Source organism: Pristiophorus japonicus, chromosome 9, assembly GCF_044704955.1.
Source record: "Pristiophorus japonicus isolate sPriJap1 chromosome 9, sPriJap1.hap1, whole genome shotgun sequence".
Classification (NCBI taxonomy): Eukaryota; Metazoa; Chordata; class Chondrichthyes; family Pristiophoridae; genus Pristiophorus; species Pristiophorus japonicus.
In genome coordinates this window covers 165333522-165357823 of record NC_091985.1, presented here as the reverse complement: position 1 = coordinate 165357823, position 24302 = coordinate 165333522, and the positions used below count along the sequence as shown (strand labels likewise).

The window sequence follows — 24302 nt, the reverse complement described above, 5'->3', positions numbered from 1 at the left end:
CACAACGCCAACAGGGTGAAATTTGGTTCAAACCAGTTGGCAGGCTCTGAGCAGCGGCAGGTTTCACGTAAGCAGCTCTGCCTGAAAACAACACCATCTTGTTGACAGTACTTGCCGTGGAACTCCGACTCTTCGATGATATCTGCCTCAAATTATCATCCGTGGGCAGTCACGATGGCCTTTTTCAAATCCAGCGTCTCTGCAGCCAACAGCTTCCTGAGGATTGCAACATGGCTGATGCCTATCACGAAGACATCACGCAGCATGTCTTCCAGCAAGTTCCCGAACTTACACGGCTCAGCAAGCCGTCGCAGGTCGGCGACAAATCCCGACACGACCTGGCCCCCAGCATGAACATGCGTGTAGAAATGGTAGCGTGATATGATGATCCCCTCTTGTGGCTTCAGATGGTTACCCACCAACGTACACAATTCCTCGTACCCTTTTTCTGCTGGACGTATGGGCGAGAGAAGATTCTTCATGAGGCCGTAAATTTTCGGACCACAAACGGTGAGAACTGCCCTGCGCTTAACTGTGGAGGCTTCTGCCTCCATGGCGTTGGCCACAAAATACTGATCCAGGCGGTCGACAAAATCCGCCCAATCCTCACCCTCCACAAATCTCTCAAGGATTCCAACCGTGCCCATTGTGCTTGCGAAGGTTCTTAAATTACCTCGTCGCCAATTGTAATGACTCAAGAGTCTGGTTACTGTAAACTCACTCAGGTGCAATCTGATCCATCTTTATTCTAGCCCAAGAGTGCCAGTGTGACAAAGACACCCAGCTTATATACAGGGGACCAAGCACACATGCCACATGCGTAAAGCCCGATGACCTCCGACCGTGACGCCCCAAGCATTAATACATTACAATATACTCAAGGAGGTCATCGAGTGGGACTGTGAAGCCACAGCCTTCTGAGGTCGAGTGCTACCCCCCCCCCCCCCCCGAGCCATAGCTGACACTGGGATGACAGAGATTGGGATCTAGAACTTTCTTTGTTATTGCAGTCACACATTAAAAGCCCCAGGTCTTCACCAATCCCCCATCGGGCGGCCCGCGGTGCGCGACGTCACAGGAGGCGGGGCTGCCGGCGCGCGGAGCAGGTGGCGGCGGTTGGCGGGAGGGGGTCACGTGGCGACAGCTGAGCCGGCGCGAGAGCGGCTCGAGCGCTGTCACCCGGGGAACGCCGCCCGGCCCGCCCCGCCCCTTCCCCGGGACACGACGCCCGCCGCCAATCTTTGGCCTGAGCGCCGCGTCTCTGCGCCCGGCGGTGAGCTGTGACTCGTGGCGACGGCCCTGTCGGTATGAGGGCGGCACACGGCGAGAGGGTGAGCGATCGAAGGGAGGCGGTGAAAGCGCAAGGGGGACATGAGGGAAACGGTGGGGGAGGGGATATAGGAAAGGGAGGGAGGGAGTGAGTGAGTGAGTGAGGGGGAGTGAGTGAGGGGGAATGGGAGACCAGCGACAATGGGAGAGGGGATGAGAACTGTGGGAGGGGAGGGAATGAGTGGAAGGAAATGAGGAATGAGGGAAGGGAAGGGAAAGGGAGGGGAGGGAATATGGGAAGGGAGTGAATGAGGAATGAGTGGGAGGAAATGAGGGAGGGGTGGGAAAGAGGGAGGTGAGGGAATGTGGAAAAAGGGAGGGAATGTGGAATGAGGGAGGGGAGGGAATGTGAATGAGGGAAGGGAGGGACTGTGGGATGAGGGAATGAGGGGCAGCAAGGAAGATCAGAAGGGAGTGGATGGGAAATGAGAGGGAGGTAGAAGAAAAAGGTGAAGAGGGAGGGAGATGAGGAACAGCTGTGACTGGTACATCTTCGTAATTCTCGGTACAGATCTTGTTTGGAAACCCATTCCCATAGAAAGTGATAACTTATTCATAGATTCGGACTGAGCTTAACCTGGGGTAGGCTGTGTCTAACCTGCCATGTGGTGCCGTTAGGTAACTGGATAATCTGTTGGTTAAGCCTTGGTGGCATTGAACAAAAGGCTGTGAATCAAGACCACTGAATGCTGGCACAGGGGAACGTACCTTGCTGAGACGTCTGTTGTCGTTATTTTCACTGTCGAGAGCAATCATTCTTGGGCGTATATGCCTGTATTTTGTGGCCCCGACAGGTGGGGTACGTAGTGTGTACACGCCCTCAAGGGCTGTGCAAGTTCCAGGTTTTCACACACAAAGCCCAGGAACTTGCGATCAGTCAAGAATCTTCTCGACAGATCCAACACATCCTTGGGAAAAGGACATCCAGGGGCGGATAGCCCAACTTCTGCCCAGCGAATGCCCGTGAAATCCTTACACCTAGTAAAATCTGGCGCAAGGCCTACTTTTACCAGTGCAAAAGTTTAAATGAACATAAAAATAAATTTTTTTCAACTATTTAAACATTAAAAAAACCTGTACAATAAGGTAAGGTTATTTTTTTCCCCTATAAAACATTCAAATTTATTTTTCACAAAAAATAATTTTTTGTTTTAAGTATTTAATTAAATGGCATTTTAATAAATTTTAAATGTTTTTAATTATTTGATGTGTACATGTATTTTTTGGGGTCTTCCCATTCATGCTTCTGTACGGAATCCCCATAATAATGGATGGGGATTCCCTTCTTTCATTCATTGGGCCAGCCCACGTGGTCCCAGTGTTGCTTGCAAACCGCATGCACCCCTGAGATATGTAGGCCTCTACCCGCGGGGACCAGGAGAGGCCCAGGACCACGTGTCTCCGTACCTCCCGGAGGTACGTGGGCATCTTATTTGCGGATCGGAGGCATTTCCCCACGGGAAGCCTCCGACCACAAATTCAGGGCCATTATCTCTGTCACAATTCGGGTCTGCTATGGCACCTTTTCAGACTCGGTGGTGTCAGTCACTCCCATAAGTGCTCTGAGCCTCTTTTACGGGAGTTGACTCACACTGCCCTATAACCAATTTTACAATAGAGTAATCCTGAGTGTAACAATAGTACACCCTGTGACCAGAACCATACATTTATGTCGTTCTCCAATCTCCTTGAAGGCAGAATGAACAATTGGTGAGGCACGGGAAGGTGAATATCATTAAGCTGCTTTATCTCACTGCAAATTAAAATACAGAGCAACAGTTACGATAAGACTTACAATTTATCCTCATACAGGGTATAGTGATACGAAATAAAGTACACTCCATGCTTCTCCATATCAATGGATCATCTTGTCATTGGAATATATAAGAGTAAATGAGTCTTACTGCAATTATATAGGGCCTTGGCAAGAGCACACCTGGAGTATTGTGCACAGTTTTGGTCTCCTTACCTAAGGAAGGATATACTTGCCTTAGAAGGAGTGCAACAAAGGTTCACCAGACTAATTCCTGGGATGAGGGAATTGTCCTATGAGAAGAGATTGAGTAGACTGGATCTATATTCACTGGAGTTTAGAAGAATGAGCGATGATCTCATTGAAACATAACATTTTTAAGGGGCTTGACAGAGTAGGTGCAGGGAGGATGTTTCCCCCTGGCTGGGGAGTCTAGAACCAGGGGTCACAATCTCAGATTATGGGGTCCGCCATTTAGGACTGAGATGAGGTGAAATTTCTTCACTCGAAGGATTGTGAATCTTCAAAATTCTCTACCCCCAGAGGGCTGTGGATGCTTAGTTGTTGAGTATATTCTAGACAGAGATCGATAGATCTTTGGATACTAAGAGAATCAAGGGATATGGGGATCGGGTGGGAAAATGGAGTTGCGGTAGAAGATCAGACCTGAAGGGCAGAATGGCCTACTCATGCCCCTATTTCTTATGTTCTTGTCTTACTCAAGATATCTTCTAACTGTTCCACCACCAATTCTGACTATCTAAGCCTGGATAAAGCTATCACAGCTCCCTATTCAAAAGCCTGACTGCCCTTGATGCCATCTTATTTCGAAAAGCTTGTTTCTATTTTTCTATTTTCCTCCTCACAGACAGATAGGAATTAGAAGGGCTTTACAACAATGGTGGTTTATTCCTTTAGGAAGGACATGAAAGCTTTGGAGAGAATAAAGAAGAGATTTCCAGGGATGAGGGATTACAGTTATGTGGATAGACGAGAAGCTGGGATTGTTCTTTTTGGAGCAGAGAAGGCTAAGTGGAGATTTGATAGAGGTGTTTCAAATCATGAAGGTTTTAGATAGAGTAAATAAAGGGAAACAGTTTCCAATGGCTGAAGGGCCGATAACCAGGGAGCACAGATTTAAGGTGATTGGCAAAAGAATCAGAGGTGATAGGAGGAAAAACTGTTCTACGCAACGCGTGGTTAGGATCTGGAACGCACTGCCTGATAGGGTGATGGATACAGATTCAATAGTAGCCTTGAAAAGGGAATTGGATAAATACTTGAAAGAGAAAAAATTGCAGGGTATGGGGAAAGAGCGGGGGAGTGGGACTAACTGGATTGCTCTTCAAAAGAGCCGGTGTAGACTCGATGAGCCGAATGGCCTCCTTCTGTGCTGTACTATTCTATGATTACCCAGACAAGCTAACAAATTGCTCATTTGTTTAGTCTCTGGGGAAACAACTTTCAGTTAGCATATTAACCACATTTTGTCTTGGTGTTAAAAGTTTTTAAACTTAAGAGAGTATACTTCGCTTAAACAAATATTAAAAGTTACTTTTATTTTCAAATCCTATCTGTGGAAAAATGGCCATAAAGTCCTGAAATGTTACGGCATTACATAAAGGAAATTTGTGCATAATATATAAGAATGTGTAAAGCTCACTGAAATATTTGCTATGAATACTACAAAGTCAGATGCTAATACACTATGGTGGTCACTGTATCCAGTTGTAGAAGCTTTATTTCATTGAATAACTATTTTAAAAATCATTTTACAACTAGGAGTCACTCACCAATGCAGTGTCCTAACATTGGGGGGAAAGGTGACTGATAAAGTTTGACATCAACGGAATGTGTCACTTCTGGTCCTGTAGGGCGGAGTTTCCAACAGCATAGATTTTCCCAGCTTCTAATTACATAAATGTAAAAAGGACAGCAAAAAGGATCTTGAGGCCCAATAATGCTAATCCTCCATTATCATCATCATCATAGGCAGTCCCTCTAAATCGAGGAAGACTTGCTTCCACTCTTAACATGAGTTCTTAGGTGGCTGTACAGTCCAATACGAGAACCACAGTCTCTGTCACAGGCGGGACAGATAGTCGTTGAGGGAAGGGGTGGGTGGGGCTGGTTTGCCGCATGCTCTTTCCACTGCCTGCGCTTGGTTTCTGCATGCTCTCGACGACGAGACTCAAGGAGTTCAGCGCCATCCCGGATGCACTTCCTCCACTTAGGGCAGACTTTGGCTAGGGACTCCCAGGTGTCAGTGGGGATGTTGCACTTTATCAGGGAGGCTTTGAGGGTGTCCTTGTAACGTTTCCGCTGCCCATCTTTGGCGCTTTTGCCGTGGAGGAGTTCCGAGTAGAGCGCTTGCTTTGGGAGTCTTGTGTCTGGCATGCGAACTATGTGGCTTGCCCAGCGGAGCTGATCAAGTGTGGTCAGTGCTTCAATGCTGGGGATGTCGTCCTGGTCGAGGACACTAACGTTGGTGCGTTTGTCGCTCCCAGGGGATTTGTAGGATCTTGCGGAGACGTCGTTGGTGGTATTTCTCCAGTGACTTGAGGTGTCTACTGTACATGGTCCATGTTTCTGAGCCATACAGGAGGGCGGGTATTACTACAGCCCTATAGACCATGAGCTTGGTGATAGTTTTTGAGGGCCTGGTCTTCAAACACTCTTTTCCTCAGGCGGCCGAAGACTGCACTGGCGCACTGGAGGCGGTGTTGGATCTCGTCCTTAATGCCTGCTGTTGTTGATAGAAGGCTCCCGAGATAAGGGAAGTGGTGCATGTTGTCCAGGGCTGCGCCGTGGATCTTGATGATTGGGGGGCAGTGCTGTGCGGCGAGTACAGGCTGGTGGAGGACCTTTGTCTTACTGATGTTTAGCATAAGGCTCATGCTTTCATACGCCTCAGTAAATACGTTGACTCTGTCCTGGAGTTCAGCCTCTGTGTGTGGCAGACACAGGCGTCGTCTGCGTACTGTAGCTCGACAACAGAGGTTGGGGTGGTCTTGGATCTGACCTGGAGATGGCGAAGGTTGATCAGGTTCCCATTGGTTCTGTAGTTTAGTTCCACTTCAGCAGGGAGCTTGTCGACTGTGAGGTGAAGCATAGCAGCGAGGAAGCTTGAGAAGAGGGTTGGGGTGATGACGCAGCCCTGCTTGACCCTGGTCCGGACGTGGATTAGACAGTGCAACCTCTCACGAATCACCCTTGTAAGGGGGTGGTCCCGGGGGTCAGGTTCATCTCTGACTAACTTGAGTGGGTCGAATCGCTCCCACTCCCTTGGGTTCTGGACTCTGGATTTATTTGGGGGATGTGACAAAGTGCAAAGGACAACTGGTTTGATGCAAAAGAACTTTGATTTTATTGCAGACAAGAAAATACAATGTCAAACTTATAATCACTCTAATAAAGAACAATACATTACACATTCAAAGGGGGGTACAGTAAAATTACACCTCCCACCTCCCACCTCCCACCTCCCAATACCTAATTCTAGCTAGGTTAAGCTCCAGGGCAGGCAGGGACTATGCTTACCAATCCTTTATGGTCAGTTAGTGGTAGTTCACGATTTCGGGGTTCATTGAAATCTGTAGGTTCTGCTTGCCGTACCCCGGATGTCGGAGAAGATTTCTAGCTGCGCAATCTTCAGTTGGGTTGAGTCTGCTGGTGCGGTAAGGTGTGTTTTGGATCTATGGGGTAAGTATCCGGTTTTCTTCGTTAGAAATAGGTTCAAAGTCTCTTTAGGTAATGTTTTCACCAGTTCGTAGCCAGGCCTTAGATTGTAGAGTGGAAACTTTTTGATTCTTCGTTTTTTTTTCCCGTTGGAGTTTTGTTTCGAGATTGGTTGATCGTGGTTGTTTTCCGTTGATACCACGTTGGTTGTGGTTGGTTGCTGCTGCGATGGTGGTGATCTTCCTTCCTTCAGGACTTCGAGGCTGGAGAAGTTAGTTTACAACTGTCGCGTTGGTTTCTCTCCTTGTCTTGATGACATAGTCGTAGTATAGCATGAGCAAGATGGCATACCCTCTGTTGAAACGGGGCCAGTTATACGGTTTGAGTTGTTCTAATCTTGGCACCAAATCAGTTCAGAATTCTTTGTTTAAATTTGGCGGGCTTGACTTCTCTTTGTAATATTTTGGTGGGCTTGCTCCTGAGAGTCAACCTTCCCTGTATTTATACTAGCTAAACATTAATGTGCTTCCCCCGTTGAAATGCAATACAATTTACAGGCGATACAATCATTATAATTTGGTTACATCATAGAGGTGGTACGATGCCCCTCTTTTACTCGGTTTTCACAGTAAAATAACGGTATACAGTCAAACACACCTTAAGTAAAGTAAAAATAAAAAGGTAAAAATAAAAGCACATAGTCAAACACATTCTCAAGTAACATAAAGGTCCATAGTCAAACACATTTCAAGTTCAGTAAAATAAAGGTACATAGCCAAACACATTTTAAGTAACATTCTTACAACACTCGATATTTGCGGTTTACAGCAGGTAAAATCAAACACAAATTAAAACATGGTATTGTGGTGTCACCCCTCCCTGCGTGTTTCCCAAGTTCGGCCAAGGAGCGTACAGCACCCTTTGGTGCCTGACCTGACGGCCTCTGCGTTTCACTCAGCAAGTGAGATACCATAAGTAAAGAATAATCGCGAGTTGACAGATAACTAAAGTGTGGGAAGCGATTCGGATCCAGACTGGGACCTCTCTATTTCTGAAAAGATCCCACCAAGGTGGAATGGTGATCTCGAGAATCTTTTTCCCTATTTCAATGGTTCTCTGTTCTAGATTGTAGAAGTGTTTTTGTGAGATAATTACAGCTTTTAGCAGAGCGTTAAGATGTTCGGGTAGAGGGAGGATTGCATAGCCAAAATGTACAACATAATCCTGCAGGTTTGTAATGCTTTCCTTCACAGTGAGGTGGACAGTGGAGGGTTCAGGAATGGGGACAATCCGTTCCTAGGCCACTTGAACTGATGCCTCAGGTTTGAAGCAAAAACTGCTGTCACTCACCGGACACCAGAAGTGTCCGTGTTGGTAGTGGGGCGCACTGGTGGTGACACAATATGTCCCACCCCCTATGTATGTTACCTGTGGAGGGACATGGTCTTGTGTCATTACCTCCATGGTGCAGTTAATAGGCTGTGCGCCAGCAGCTTTAAACCCACGCTGTGACTTTGAATGGGCACTCAAGTACTGGGGGCACCCGGAGAGGTCAGTACCCGTTACAGCGTGCTCCCACTTTATGATATAGGGTGGAACCGCTGCGAAACTAATGTGTGCACCTTCCTGAATAACTCCAATGTTCTCCACTCAGTATACAGGTGCAGGTCGGGCTGTCCCACCCATGACCGGCATCCTTAGTATGATTCCCATAATGGTGTGGTTAGATTTCCCACAGTCTACTGGGAGAGGGTAGGCTTCAGAAGCTAAGCGGAGCTGGCACGGGCTTAGTGAATTGCTGTACGGGTGGAGGGCTGCGAGGTGCTTGTTCCTGATCCAAGAGGGGACTACACCTTGTTTTAAATCCTCCAGGTTGTTGTGGCCCTCGCCCAACAACCATGCCCCGTACAGTACGCACACCTCATTCTGTGCAACCTGGTCCGAAGCGTTTCTATCCTCCCGTATGAGTACATTCACTGTCTGTGCATGTTTTTCCAGCTCAGCCACTATTTCTTTTAAATGGACAGTCATAGCCTGGTCCTCATATAGTTCTGAACCTACTACTGTGTTCTCTTGTTTCAGGATTTTCCTCAATTGGTTCTTTAAACTGTTTATCTGTGTTTGTAGTGCTATGTCATCTAGGCTATTTATTACAGAGGATCCTGTATTGTAGGCAGTGAAAACGTCCTTTATGATTCCCCTTCTAGGTCTCCCCGAGCCCATGGTGTCCTTAGCGTTTAGGGTGTATAGGTCTGCTTTGTCTACATTTCCAAAGTCTAACTCATAAAATTTCTTGAACATGTCTCTAAGTAGGGCCTGGTATAGCAGCTCTGTTTCCTTCGGTCACCATGCAGGTAGGTGTACCTTGGTAAGGTTTAAAATGACTGAAGCTACTGCATAATGTACCCCCTGGTATAACACCTTTTCGGTCGGTACCAATACTAATCCGTTCCCTGGTCCCTTGGTGGTGGGAGGACACCTTTCTATTAATGTGCGTATTGGCGGAGTTGTGAGCAGGGGTTTCTTAATGTGTGCTCTTAGTTCGGTGGCGTTAATTGGGAGTGAGGAGTATGGGACCGCGCACCCGTGTAGGCTAGATTCTCACTCCAGCCCTTCCCCTTCATCTTGCCATTGCCTGGCAAAGGTGATCGATATGCCTGCGGGACAAATATTCTCTGATCCCCACATGCAAACATAGATTCCTTGTTCGGATTCCCACCATTTGTCCCAAGACACTTTTACTCCTCCCCGTCTCCCTGTGTCCCTGTGATGGTGCGGTATGTATCATTACCGAGTCTTTCCCAGTCCGATTCCTGGTCCCATGCGTCCTTGCTGAGTTTTCTGAGCAAGCACCATCTTCCCAGGGGAATGTTTCCTTTGCAAGTCAAACATACAGGCTTTCCCTCTGTAACACTGACTCGGGCAGCGATAATCCATATCCAGGGGCATGGAACTGAGGCCTCCCCGTAGGTAAAACCTTACTGGCTGGAGTAGCGGGTAGAGTTAGATCCCAGCCACCCTGACCATCTTCCCTCGTGGGCGTAAACGGCGAGTTCTTCCACGCCTGGGGTGCCACCCCGGCGGTTACGATCGGTGCTCTTCCTCCTGAACACCCGTAAATGAGGGATTCTTCCACGTCTCCTTGGTCGCCGCTGCTCATCCCTATCAGGGCGAGCAGGAATAGGATCCTTCTCATGCTGCTCTCTTTCCTGTAGGGGCACATAAAACAGATTGTCTAGCCCTGAGAAAGTTCTCTGGCTTGACAAAGGTGACCAAATTCCAAATTGGGCTCATAGTCTTTAATCGACTGGCTGTCTTATTCAGTTCCTTGTGGACTTTTGTCTGCTTCTAACTTTTATTTCTCAGCCGTTTTACTTGTTATCTCACCGGTGCTTCCTTAATAGCCAAGCCGGTAGATTCTTTTTACTCCCGGGTATTCCCCGGCCTGTGTTTCTTTTCGCACCTGCACAGGTAGATTCTTTTCCTTATCCCAGTTAACTTAATACATACATACATATCATTACACAGATAATTTTACACTATTCTAAATTACTCACTAAACATTCTTATATTCATATCGTACTATATATGTACATCTGCCACCTGTCTCCAGGTGGCCAGGTTAATTCCTGCCTTCCTTCCTTCCGCTGAGTGTCCAGCGAGGTCGGTAATAGGTCGGCCTGCACCGCCGGACCCGGAGTGTCCTGACCGGACGTGGATTCGAGTCCCATACTATCGGGGGAAAGTCCCCTCCGGTGCTGCAGCACACCGCTCCTTTGGGGGTGGCTGCCTGGTTCCTTTCCTCCCCTGGGGATTCTGCCTGCTTGAGGGCTACGGGCTGGAGACTCCCACTTGGTGGCTAGTCCACCGCTATCACTTCTGAGGGTCCCTCATTGTCCAACGCTACTGGCTGGATGTCCCTGCTTGTGGGCTGGTCTCTGACCTTAGGTACCCTTTTGCGGCTGGTCCCTCTCCCGGGGCTGAACCATTCAAATTGGAGTGCTGGTGACCACGGCGTCTTTGGCCGTGGTGTACGGGGAGTCCTTCTTAAGGCTCCGGCTGCTGGGGGTGCGTCCGAGTCCCAAATGATTGGGCGGACAGCTCCTCCAGTAACACAGTCCACCGCCCCTCTAGGTGCAGTCTGTGGGTCTGCCATGTCCCCTGTGGGATTTCCACAGTCGGGCTGCTGGCTGGGGGTCCCTATCTTTAGTACAGTATACAGGTTTTGGCTGTTCCTTACGTTTTTCTGCAGCCCCTGTGTTGAAAAGTTTGCACTGATTTATGTGGAACCACTTTGTACAGCGGGGTAGTTTTATGGCATAGACCATGGAGCTTGCTTTGTCGACAATGTGGTACAGTCCCATGTACAGTGCTTCAAAGGCCCCTACTCTAGCGTAGTTCCTTACCTTAACCTGGTCCCCTATCTCCCATTCGTGGTGTTTGCGGGGCTCTAGCAGCAGTCAGTTGCTCCGATGCTGTTTTCCCATGTTGTTAGCAGCCTGCCAGTGAATCTGTTTAAGGTGTTCAAACAGATTCCTGACAAAGCTGTCCCAGTTCGCTTCCCTAAGCTGACCTTCCGTGAGTACCAGGTCTAACACATGGGTGGGGGTCCGCATGGCTCTGCCGGTCATGAGTTCGTACGGGGAGCACCCCGTGCTCTTTGACTGGCTGGCCCGGATCCCCATGAGGACCAGTGGTAGGACCTCTGCCCACACTTTGGGTGAGTCCCCTGACTCTTTGCGCAGCCTTTCTTTGATAGTATGGTTTAAACGCCCCACAGGCCCGGATGACTGCGGGCTGTGGGCAACATGTAATTTTCCTTTGATGCCAAGTACCTTAAGGTTCTCCTGCATCACCTGCCTGGTGAAGTGATTCCCTTGGTCGGACTCCGCGTATTGTGGTAGTCCCCATTGAGGGAACACTTCACTGACTAGGATCCTAGCTGTTCCCAGGGCAGTGGCTGTTCAGCATGGGAAGGCTTCCACCCATTTGGTGAATACATCCACCAATACTAGGCAGTACTTGTAGCCTCCCTGGCAGTGGGAAGGGGCCTGATGTAATCGATTTGGATCGACTGCCAGAGTCCCTCTACCCTCCTGATATGTCCCATAGACACCTTTCTTTTCTGGGGATCGGGATTGTTAGCCGCGCACACCAGACAGCTAGCACAGAACTCGCGGACGTCTTCCCTGAGTCCTGGCCACCACCCTGCCTGTTCCACTCATTGCCAAGTGGTCTCAGGTCCGGGGTGTCCTGCTCGTGGGCCAGCTGGAGGAATTCTCTCCGGTGTTGTTGCGGTACTATTTAATTCTCTCCGGTGTTGTTAACCGATTTTTATTTGGGATTGGGAAGCGCTTTGGTGTCGTCGTGTTCTCTCGAGGTTGGTGGGGAAGCTGTAAGTTATTCGGCGGATTTCCGATGCCGCCGGTGCGCCTTGGGCCTGTGAAGGAGAGAGAGAGACAGCCCCCGGTACCAGCAGCCGCCACTCTGTCACCCGGTAATTTGTTCCCGCGCCTCGGGTGCATCCTTATTACAACATCAGCGGCAGTTGGCGAGAGGCGGGAGCAGTGTCGGAGCGGCATATAAAGGCCCAGCTGGTGTTCCACAGGCAGCGGCAGTTGGCGAGAGGCGGGAGCAGTGTCGGAGCGGCCTATAAAAGGCCCAGCGGGTGTTCCACAGGCAGCGGCAGTTGGCGAGAGGCGGGAGCAGTGTCGGAGCGGCCTATAAAGGCCCAGCGGCTGTGAGAGGCGGCGGCAGATCAGAGGCGGGAGCTCGAGGTGCGAGGTGAGGCCTATAAAAGGCCCAGCTTGTGCAGCTACAGCGGGGAGAGAAGGCAAAAAAGAAGTAGAAAGGAATCAAAAGGTGACGTCACAGCCAAGGGGGTAAGTGATTGGCTGGTGATTGGTGAGTAGCTTTTCTTTTTCTTTTTTATATCAGTAAGTAAACTGTAACATTGTTGTTACCTATCTAAGGGTTAAGGCATGGCAGGAGAGCTTGGTTACGTGATATGCTCCTCCTGTACCATGTGGGAACTCAGGGACACTTCCGGTGTCCCTGACGACTACGTGTGTGAGAAGTGTATCCGCCTCCATCTCCTGACGGACCGCGTTGCGGAATTGGAGCTGAGGGTGGATTCACTCTGCAGCATCCACGATGCTGAGAATGACATAAGTGGCACGTGTAGTGAGTTGGTATTACCGCATGAGAAGGATCCACAGCCAACTAGGGAATGGAAGACCAGCAGGAAGAGTAGTACAAAGAAGGTAGTGCAAGGGTCCCATCTGGTCATCCCCCTGCAAAACAGATACACTGCTTTGAGTGCTGTTGAGGGAGATGACTCATCAGGGGAGAGCAGCAGCAGCCAAGTTCATGGCACCGTGGCTAGCTCTGTTGCACAAGAGGGCAGGAAAAAGAGTGGGAGAGCGATAGTGATAGGGGATTCAATCATAAAGGGAATAGATAGGCATTTCTGCGGCCGCAACCGAGACTCCAGGATGGTATGTTGCCTCCCTAGTGCAAGGGTCAAGGATGTCTCCAAGCGAGTGCAGGACATTCTAAAAAGGGAGGGAGAACAGCCAGTTGTCGTGGTGCACATTGGTACCAACGACATAGGTTAAAAAAAGGGATGAGGTCCTATGAGACGAATTTGAGGAGCTAGGAGCTAAATTAAAAAGTAGGACCTCAAAAATAGTAATCTCGGGATTGCTACCAGTGCCACGTGCTAGTCAGTAGGAATCGCAGGATAGCACAGATGAATACGTGGCTTGAGCAGTGGTGCAACAGGGAGGGATTCAAATTCGTGGGGCATTGGAACAGGTTCTGGGGGAGGTGGAACCAGTACAAATTGGACGGTCTGCACTTAGGCAGGACCGGAACCAATGTCCTAGGGGGAGTGTTTGCTAGTGCTGTTGGGGAGGAGTTAAACTAATATGGCAGGGGGATGGGAACCAATACAGGGAGACAGAGGGAAACAAAAAGGAGACAAAAACAAAAGACAGAAAAGAGATGAGTAAAAGTGGAGGGCAGAGAAACCAAAGGCAAGAATCAAAAAGGGCCACTGAATATAAAAGGGCTGCAGGAGGGGTCAAAACTAAAAATCATGGTTTAAAAACTAGGATGAAAACACTCTACCTAAATGCACGCAGTATTCGAAATAAAGTAAATGAGTTGACGGCACAAATCATTACAAATGGGTATGATTTGGTGGCCATTACAGAAACATGGTTGCAGGGTGGCCAAGACTGGGAATTAAACATACAGGGATATCTGACGATTCAGAAAGATAGGCAAGAAGGGAAAGGAAGTGGGGTAGCTCTGTTAATAAAAGATGATATCAGGGCAGTTGTGAGGGATGATATTGGCTCCAATGAATAAAATGTTGAATCATTGTGGGTGGAGATTAGAGATAGTAAGGGGAAAAAGTCACTGGTCGGTGTAGTTTATAGGCCCCCAAATAATAACTTCACGGTGGGGCGGGTAATAAGGGAATAATGGAGGCATGTGAAAAAGGAACGGCAGTAGTCATGGGGGATTTTAACCTACATATCGATTGGTCAAATCAAATCGCACGGGGTAGCCTGGAGGAGGAATTCATAGAATGCATACGGGATTGTTTGTTAGAACAGTATGTAACAGAACCTACAAGGGAGCAAGCCATCTTAGATCTGGTCCTGTGTAATGAGACAGGAAAAATAAACGATCTCCTAGTAAAAGATCCTCTCGGAATGAGTGATCATAATATGGTTGAATTTGTAATACAGATTGTGGATGAGGAAGTTGTGTCAGAAACGAGCGTACTATGCTTAAACAAAGGGGATTACAGTGGGATGAGGGCAGAGTTGGCTAAAGTAGACTGGAAAGAAGGACTAAACGGTGGCACAATTGAGGAACAGTGGAGGACTTTTAAGGAGCTCTTTCATAGTGCGCAACAAAAATATATTCCAGTGAAAAAGAAGGGCGACAAGAGAAGGGATAACCAGCCGTGGATAACCAAGGAAATAAAGGAAAGTATCAAATCAAAGACCAATGTGTATAAGGTGGCCAAGGTTAGTGGGAAACTAGAGGATTGGGAATATTTTAAGCAACAGCAAAGAATGACTAAAAAAGCAATAAAGAAAGGGAAGATAGATTGCGCAAAACATAAAAACAGATAGTAAAAGCTTTTACAGATATATAAAACGGAAAAGAGTGACTAAAGTAAATGTTGGTCCCTTAGAAGATGAAAAGGGAGATTTAATAATGGGAAATGTGGAAATGGCTGAGACCTTAAACAATTATTTTGCTTCCGTCTTCACAGTGGAAGACACAAAAACCATGCCAAAATTTGCAGGCCACAGGAATGTGGGAAGGGAGGACCTTGAGACAATCACTATCACTAGGGGGGTAGTGCTGGACAGGCTAATGGGACTGAAGGTAGACAAGTCCCCTGGTCCTGATGAAATGCATCCCAGGGTATTAAAAGAGATGGCGGAAGTTATAGCAGATGCATTCATTATAATCTACCAAAATTCTATGGACTCTGGGGAGGTACCAGCGGATTGGAAAGCAGCTAATGTAACGCCTCTGTTTAAAAAAGGAGGCAGACAAAAGGCAGGTAGCTATAGGCCGGTTAGTTTAACATCTGTAGTGGGGAAAATGCTTGAAACTATCATTAAGGAAGAAATAGCGGGACATCTAGATAGGAATAGTGCAATCAAGCAGATGCAGCATGGATTCATGAAGGGGAAATCATGTTTAACTAACTTACTGGAATTCTTTGAGGATATAACGAGCATGGTGGATAGAGGTGTACCGATGGATGTGGTGTATTTAGATTTCCAAAAGGCATTCGATAAGGTGCCACACAAAAGGTTACTGCAGTAGAGGTACGTGGAGTCAGAGGAAATGTATTAGCATGGATAGAGAATTGGCTGGCTAACAGAAAGCAGAGAGTCGGGATAAATGGGTCCTTTTCCGGTTGGAAATCAGTGGTTAGTGGTGTGCCATAGGGATCAGTGCTGGGACCACAACTGTTTACAATATACATAGATGACCTAGAAGAGGGGACAGAGTGTAGTGCAACAAAATTTGCAGATGACACTAAGATTAGTGGGAAAGCGGGTTCTGTAGAGGACTCAGAGAGGCTGCAAGGAGATTTGGATAGGTTAAGCGAATGGGCTAAGGTTTGGCAGATGGAATACAATGTCGGAAAGTGTGAGGTCATCCACCTTGGGGAAAAAAAACAGTAAAAGGGAATATTATTTGAATGGGGAGAAATTACAACATGCTGTGGTGCAGAGGGACCTGGGGGTCCTTGTGCATGAATCCCAAAAGGTTAGTTTGCAGGTGCAGCAGGTAATCAGGAAGGCGAATGGAATGTTGGCCTTCATTGCGAGAGGGATGGAGTACAAAAGCAGGGAGGTCTTGCTGCAACTGTATAAGGTATTGGTAAGGCCGCACCTGGAGTACTGCGTGCAGTTTTGGTCACCTTACTTAAGGAAGGATATACTGGCTTTGGAAGGGGTACAGAGACGATTCACTAGGCTGATTCCAGAAATGAGGGGGTTACCTTCCGATGATAGATTGAGTAGACTGGGTCTTTACTCGTTGGAGTTCAGAAGGATGAGGGGTGATCTTATAGAAACATTTAAAATCATGAAAGGGATAGACAAGATAGAGGCAGAGAGGTTGTTTCCACTGGTAGGGGAGACTAGAACTAGGGGGCACAGCCTCAAAATACAGAGGAGCCAATTTAAAACCGAGTTGAGAAATAATTTCTTCTCCCAGAGGGTTGTGAATCTGTGGAATTCTCTGCCGAAGGAAGCAGTTGAGGCTAGGTCATTGAATGTTTTCAAGTCAAAGATAGATAGATTTTTAACCAATAAGGGAATTAAGGATTACGGGGAGAGGGCGGGTAAGTGGAGCTGAGTCCACGACCAGATCAGCCATGATCTTATTGAATGGCGGAGCAGGCTCGAGGGACTAGATGGCCTACTGCTGTTCCTAATTCTTATGTTCTTATGTTCTACTACTCATTGCTCCCCCCTGAACAGCATGCCTTCTTTAATGGCAATTGCTGCGGTGCTGTACGGGCCGTCGATCCTTTCCCCTTTAGCTAGCGTGTTCAGGACAGTTTTGAGGACGGGGTCTTGGGTCTGGACCGTTTTTAGGTCCGGGGGCAAAGCTATCCCTGCCTTCCCTGCCATCCCAAACCTGCCCCTGACTGCTGCGATGGGTCCTAGGTTGTACTGATCCCAGAGCTTGCCCGTGTGGGCCCCTTGCTTGGCTAACATGTCAGCCTGCTGGTTTCCCTCGCTACAGGGTTCTGTGGTGGAATGTGCCTTCACCTTATGTATATAGATATTCCCTTCCTCCCCTACGGCTTTCATGATCTTTTCCAGTAGGGGCTTAATTGCCAGGAGTCTCCCGTCTGCGGATGTGTATCCACAGCGGGACCAAATAGCCAGGTACTCCGTACACGAATTGCATGTGAACATACTGTCTGAGCAAATCGTATATGGTGTAAGGAATTCTTCGGGGAGTGTGACTACGTATAGCACCGCAGGCAGTTCAGCGTGCTGGGCACTCATTGTACTGGGGAGTTTAATCGCCAGGGCAATACCTGCCTCGGGGTCATAAACTCCGCAGCCTGTAAGTCGTTCACCTGTAGATACCGTGCTTGAACCGTCCCCATAGATCTCTCGGCCTGTGGGGTGTAACCCAGCTCGAAAGCCTATGTTAATCTCCCATACCCCTTCTACGGAACACCGGTGGCCTGTCCCTGAATAAATCATGTTGGCTGCGAGTCTTGGCTTGTAGAGACCCTTTACCCTTAGGTCCATTTGGGAGAGGAGCAGAGTCCAGCGAGCAATGCGGGCACTGCTCACTGTCCCTTCCTTGATTCTCCCGTCCAGGAGCATTTGGGGGGGTGTATGGTAAGGAGTGTGATGGGGACCCCCTCTGTGAAGATCAGTGATCTTTTCATAGCCCAGTGAGTGGCTAGGAGGTGCCGCTCACAGTTGGAGTATACTTTCTCCACATCCGTGAGTATCCTGGTGGAGTAGGCCACTGGTCTCAGTCGGCCGTGCCGCTCTTGGAGCAGTACTGCACTCAGGCTGTCCCCACCAGCAGCTACCTCCAGGGAAAACTCTTTACCTCCATCGATGGTCCCTAGAGCTGGCAGGTCTGCAGGTCTTTCTTGAGTTAGATAAATGTTGCCTCGCAGCCTTTGTCCCATTCCCACTCCACTCCCTTGTGTAGGAGTCGGAGCAGAGGGGCTGCGGCGGCTGCATAATCCTCAAATAAATCTCTGCAGTACCCGGTTAGCTCTAGAAAAGATCTTACTCCTGTTACTGTGTTGGGGGCGAGTAACTTCTGCACTGCTTCCCTTCTAGCTTTGTCAATGGCTCTTTCCCCAGCGCGCACAGCCAGTCCCAGGAATTTTACTTCCTTCAGGCCGATCTGGGGGTTTACTTTAAATCCCTCTTCTTTCAGCAGCTCCAGCAGTTCAGCCAGCAGTGGGCCATGCGTCTCCCCCTCATCGGTGAACAGGAGCAGGTCATCCACATACTGTACAAGCTGCTGGGGTCTGCTGAAGTTCTTTAAACAGTTGGCCATACACTGATGGAAAATACTGGGGCTGTTGTGGAAGCCCTGAGGGAGACAGTTCCAAGTGTATTGCTGTCCTTTAAAGGTTAAAGGTAAAAGCAAACTTGTACTGATCTTCCCTTCTTAAAGGTATGGACCAGAACCCGTTGGAAATACCCAGCACCATGAAGGTGGTCGCGGAGGCTGGGATACTTCCAATGAGGTCGGTGACAGCAGCAGTGGTGGGTGCACAGGTGGAGATGTTACAGTTGAGTACTTGATAGTCCACTGTGGCTCTCCAGGAGTTGTCCGGTTTCTTAACCGGTCACAATGGAGAGTTCACATGGATATCTATTGGTCTCAATACCCCCTGTTTAACTAAAGAACCCAAGGCTGTTTCCATGTCTGCCTCCGCCTCCCTGGGGAAGTTGTACTGTTTCTGTGGTCGGGTCATGGGATCCCCATCTATGCTAACCTCGGCCCCATTTATTTTCCCACAGTCGTGTTTGTGAGTGGCAAAAGCTGCAAGGTTTTTCCTCACATATTCTTGATATTCTGCAGGGATGTTACTGACCAGTGATTCAAGGTCGTAACCCTCCTTTGGCTTCATGGTGCACACCGTCCCTTTTCCCTGTTTTCCCGGGATAACCATGACCTCACTCTCCTGTGCCGTACAGACTGACCCCCAAAGACAGTGGTTTCTTAAATCCACTAGGATCTCGTGGCCTAGGATGAAGTCAGCCCCCAGGATCCCTCTCCCTTCCTGTTCCCATTTCATCAGGACACAAGTCCATTTAGTGTGGAGTGTACCTAAATGAATGGAGAGCGGAACGGAGAATGAGCCAGTCTGTTCAGTGCCCGTGAAACCCACCAAGCTGTAGGGGACACCGTTAGACAGAGGTGAGGCGGCGGGGTTGGCTGCGTAGACAAGGGTGCTTGAGGCACCGATGTCCAGCAGGTAAGTCCCTTTCACCTTTTCCACTTCCATCTGAACGGTCGGTCTCCTCCACGCATCATACTCCAGGAAACACAGGTGGACAGGCTGTGCCTGTCCTAGTCACGGTTTTGATTGGGAGGGGTCAGATGGGATTTCGGTACCGGTGGCGGTGGCTACCTTCCCAGGGCCATTTAACATGGTCCGGAGTGCGGTTAGGAAAGTATTGAATGAGTGGGGAGGGACTGGCTTATCTGTCTTGGCCCTTTTGGGCAGGGGCTGGAGAATTCTTTCCTGCTCTACTTTTCCAAGGATTTCTACAATCCTTTCTCCAGTGCCCACTTTTTCCGCACCCGAAGCAGGTACATTTTGTATCGGAGGGGTTGCCCCCCATCGTGGCGCCATTCCCTCTTGTCTTGGTTAGGTCGGATTTCGTGAACCCTTCCCTTTTGTTGGAACTCTTCCGTCCCTCTGCCGTTTCTGTAAGCTAGGGTCAGTTGCTTAAGCACTCCTTGTTCAGTGACTTGGGGATCTCATGGGTCGAACCAGGCCTCAGCCTTGGTTCTTATTCGGGGTAAACTGATGGCTACTAGGCTTTGGAGCCAGTGTGCCAATTCATCCGGGCTTAAGTGATCTCTGTCAATGTCCCCACTACAGGCGCTCTGGTACACAGGCCACAGTCGGTCTGCGAAAGCCTATGGGGTTTCCCCTGCGAGCTGCACCGTTTTCTCCACTCTGGAGAAGGGACTTCCGTCATTGCAGCCCATAGCTTCTAAAATGTCTTTCTGGACGGCAGCAAGTGTTTTCCGTCCCCTTTTGCTCTCATTAGAGAGGGATTGGTACTGCTTGCGGTCCAGGGATAGGAGAAGCATCTTTGCCATTTCTACATCGTCGCACCCATTAATATCCCCCGCCTGTTCCACCTCCATAAAGTGAACCGAGGGGTCTCCCTTTGGAGTTAGCTTTCCCAGGTGGCTTATCATAGCCCTAAGCTGGTGGGGAGTGTGGGAGACCACAAACTGATTTTCCAGGGGCCCTGGACCCCCGGCAAGGGTGGGTGGGCCAAACTTCTGTTGCCGGACCAGGCACATGGGCCCTGGTTCTGGCTCTCCCTGTTCTGGCTCGTCTACCTCTCCCCCCTGCTGCCAAGCCGAGCTGAAACTCGGAGCCACAGGTGGTGGTGGTGGTTCACTATCCCTGTCCTCCCCGCAACTGATTTGCCCCTCCTGCTGCTGAACCGGTGTAGTTAGTGGTGCCACAGGTGGTGGCCGGGTAGTTTCCTCCTTCCAGCCTTACCTGGGCCGTGCCCGGGCTTATTAGGCATACCATGCCTTTTGCCTTGGACAGAGCAAGGTTTAAACTTTTGATTTGTTGCTGGCAGGGACCGTAGTCTCCCGATTCAAACCCATTAGTGCTAGCTACTTTATACGCTGCCTGCACATCTTTTAACTTTTCCTGGAGCTCTTTTACTTGTAGGGTGAGGCGAGTGCTTTCCTCCCTCAGTGACTTTTCATTATTTTTGGCCTCGGTAACCTGACATTGAAAATAGTCCTGACTGTTTTTAAACCTTTCCATTATCTGGGTCCTTTCCTGTTTTAGCTTACGGAGTTCTCTCCATAATCTTCTGACATAACCCTTTCCTGATAGTTCTCTGCGCATTCCCATAACTCTGCCTGTAGTGTCTGATTGGTTTTGTCTCGGAGTTGGACCTGTCGCTGAAGACAGACCAACCAAATTGCCATCTCTACTGCTTCTTTGTGATCCTTGCTTGCTGTCCAATGGGCTGCAGCGTCCACTGGACGCTCAGCGCGCAATAGACTAAGCACCCATTCTTTAGTGACATGCACTTTCTTATACACATAGGAGGAAATCCACTCTCCCATCTTGGTTCTTTGCCCCAAACCAGCACTCTCCACATCACACCCCTTGTACCAGAGTCCTGCCGCGGTCGCCATTTTATTAAGGGGGTGGTCCCGGGGGTCAGGTTCATCTCTGACCAACTTGAGCGGTTCGAATCGCTCCCACTCCCTTGGGTTCTAGACTCTGGATTTATTTGGGGGATGTGACAAAGTGCAAAGGACAACTGGTTCGATGCAAAAGAACTCTGATTTTATTGCAGACGAGAAAATACAATGTCAAACTTATAATCACTCTAATAAAGAACAATACATTACACATTCAAAGGGGGGGTACAGCAAAATTACACCTCCCAATACATAATTCTAGCTAGGTTAGACTCCAGGGCAGGCAGGGACTATGCTTACCAATCCTTTATGGTCAGTTAGCGGTATTTCGCGATTTCGGGGTTCATTGAAATCTGTAGGTTCTGCTTGCCGTACCCCGAACGTCGGCGAAGACTTTTAGCTGCGCAATCTTCAGTTGGGTTGAGTCCGCTGATGCGGTAAGGTGCGTTTTGGATCTATGGGGTCAGTACGCGGTTTCCTTCATTAGAAATAGGTTCAAAGTCTCTTTAGTTAATGTTTTCACCTGTTGGTAGTCACGCCTTAGATTGTAGAGTGGAAACTTTTCGATTCTTCGTTTTTTTCCCGTTGGAGTTTTGTTTCGAGTTTGGTCGATCGTGGTGGTTTTCCGTTGATACCACGTTGGTTGTGGTTGGTTGCTGCCGCGATGGTGGTGATCTTCCTTCAGGACTTCGAGGCTGGAGAAGTTAGTTTACAACTGTTGCGTTGGTTTCTCTCCTTGTCTTGATGACATAGTCGTAGTATAGCATGAGCAATATGGCATACCCTCTGTTGAAACAGGTGGCCAGTTATACAGTTTGAGTTGTTCTAATCTTGGCACCAAATCAGTTCAGAATTCTTTGTTTAACTTTGGCAGGCTTGACTTCTCTGTAATATTTTGGCGGGCTCGTTAAAAGTTAATATGTTTTGGGTGGGTTAATGTTCGTAAACTGTTTCCTGATGGAAATATTAGCTTGGTAATCGCAATGTCCTTTTGTGCTTAGTTTTCTGCATACAGGCTGGATTGAGTCTCTTTGTGATGTATATGCTGAAATGGTTTTCCAGATTCAGGTTGATGGTTGGCTATCTCTGGGTTATTTGTTGTAATGTTAATGTCTCTTGTGGAGAAGGATTCTCGAATACCCATTTCTCCAGACAAGTTAACTTAGTCCCAACACCCAGACGATTCCAATAATCAAGTTGTCTCCTGTTAGTTCTTTAGGCTCGCCCACAGCCTTGAATTTGTCTTTTAAAAGTCCAGAATTCAATTAAAGTTCGTAGTTTCTTCCATAAGCACTTTAGGGTTCCAAACTTTCCAGTAGATAGTCCCAAATTAAATGTCCTTTCGAATGAGCCCAAACCCTGGGGCGGGGAGGGGTTCTCATGAATTTTGCATCCTTTCACCCTGTTTGAGAGAAAAAATAAAGCTGTGGCCCATTTCAGGAGAATATGGTATATTTCCGTGCCAGCTTGATAAGCAAGTAGGAGACCGTGATTCTCTCTGATATGACAGAACTTAACTAATCCATACATCCATGATGCACCGCAATGGCATCCTTCTTCAGGCAATTGCCAAGATACTTAAAGGACTATAGCATACCCATATTTACCAGTTCCATCAGTAACCTGTTCCAGAGGGCAACAACTGTTATATATGTAAACCTTCAAATACCTTGATTATCCACCAGAAGGCTCATCCCCTGGAGTCCCAAGGGATCCCACAATCCCTTGAGAGCACCTTACTTAAGGAGACCTCACAGGCTGGGGACGCACTCTGGAGACCTGTAATAAAAGACTACGGTCACACTTTACTTTGAGCTCACAGTATCTAGTCAGACTCTTTATTCATACATAACAACTGGCGATGAGATACAGATGATGAACCGCACCGTAACAATGCAGAGAACAATGGGCATCCTGGAGACATTTTCGGAGGGAGATGATTGGGAAACCTTCGTGGAGCGACTTGACAAATACTTTGTGGCCAACGAGCTGGAAGGAGAAGTGAATGCTGCCAAACGAAGGGCGATTCTCCTCACCGTTCGTGGGACACCAACGTATGACCTCATGAAAAATTTGCTTGCTCCAGTGAAACCCCACAGAGAAATCGTATGATGACTTGTCCACACTGGTCCGTGAACATCTGAACCCGAAGGAAAGCGTTCTGATGGCGAGCTACCAGTTCTACTCGTACAAGAGGTCTGAAGGCCAGGAAGTGGCAAGCTATGTCGCCGAGCTAAGACGCCTTGCAGGACATTGCGAATTTGAAGGACATTTGGAGCACATGCTCAGGGACTTCTTTGTACTTGGCATTGGCTATGAAGTAATACTTCGCAAACTTTTGACTGTAGAGACCCCAACCTTGAGTAAAGCCACAGCGATAGCCCAGGCGTTCATCACCACCAGTGACAATACCAAGCAAACCTCTCAGCACACGAGTACTGCCACAAGTACTGTGAACAAAGTAATATTGTTTTCGAATCATAACTACAGGGCAGGCCTCACATGCCTGCAGGTACACGTCCACAGATGTCTCAGAGTCCACCATCAAGGGTGATGAATGCAAGGCCATTAACACCTTGTTGGCGCTGTGGGGGTGATCATGGTTTCCATTCATGCCGCTTCAAAGGGTATGTTTGCAAGGGCTGTGGAACAATGGGACATCTCCAACGTATGTGCAGGCGAGCTGCAAACCCTGCTAATCCTGAAAACCACCATGTTGCAGAGGAGAACAGATCCACGGCAGGTCAGAGCCTCGGACCGAGGAGGCAGAGGTATATGGGGTGCACACATTTACCACAAAGTATCCCCCGATAATGGTGAAGGTTGAATTAAATGGACTCCCGGTGTCAATGGAGCTGGACACGGGCGCGAGCCAGTCCATTATGAGCAAAAAGACTTTCGATAAATTGTGGTGTAGCAAGGCCTCAAGGCCAGTCCTGACTCCCATTCGCACTAAACTGAGAACTTACACAAAGGAACTGATTCCCGTAATCGGCGGTGCTACTGTAAAGGTCTCCTACAACGGAGCAGTGCACAAGTTACCACTCTGGGTGGAACCGGGCGATGGCCCCACACTGCT

At 48.5% G+C, this 24302-nt stretch overlaps 1 protein-coding gene across 2 annotated transcripts in view; it reads left to right on the top strand.

The window, feature by feature from the left end:
- Positions 1–1107: 1107 nt before the first annotated feature.
- Positions 1108–24302, top strand: part of LOC139273306 (barrier-to-autointegration factor-like protein) — a 50290-nt gene continuing 27095 nt past the window's right edge. Inside the window, exon 1 of one of the 2 annotated variants that reach the window (XM_070890048.1) lies at positions 1108–1273. Coding sequence is in view for 1 of the 2 variants with exons in the window: in XM_070890047.1 (XP_070746148.1) it covers positions 1308–1331 (24 nt within the window). In the remaining variant the exon portion in view is untranslated. Of the gene's footprint in view, positions 1332–24302 lie in introns of both variants that reach the window. The other variant, XM_070890047.1, reaches the window with a different exon arrangement.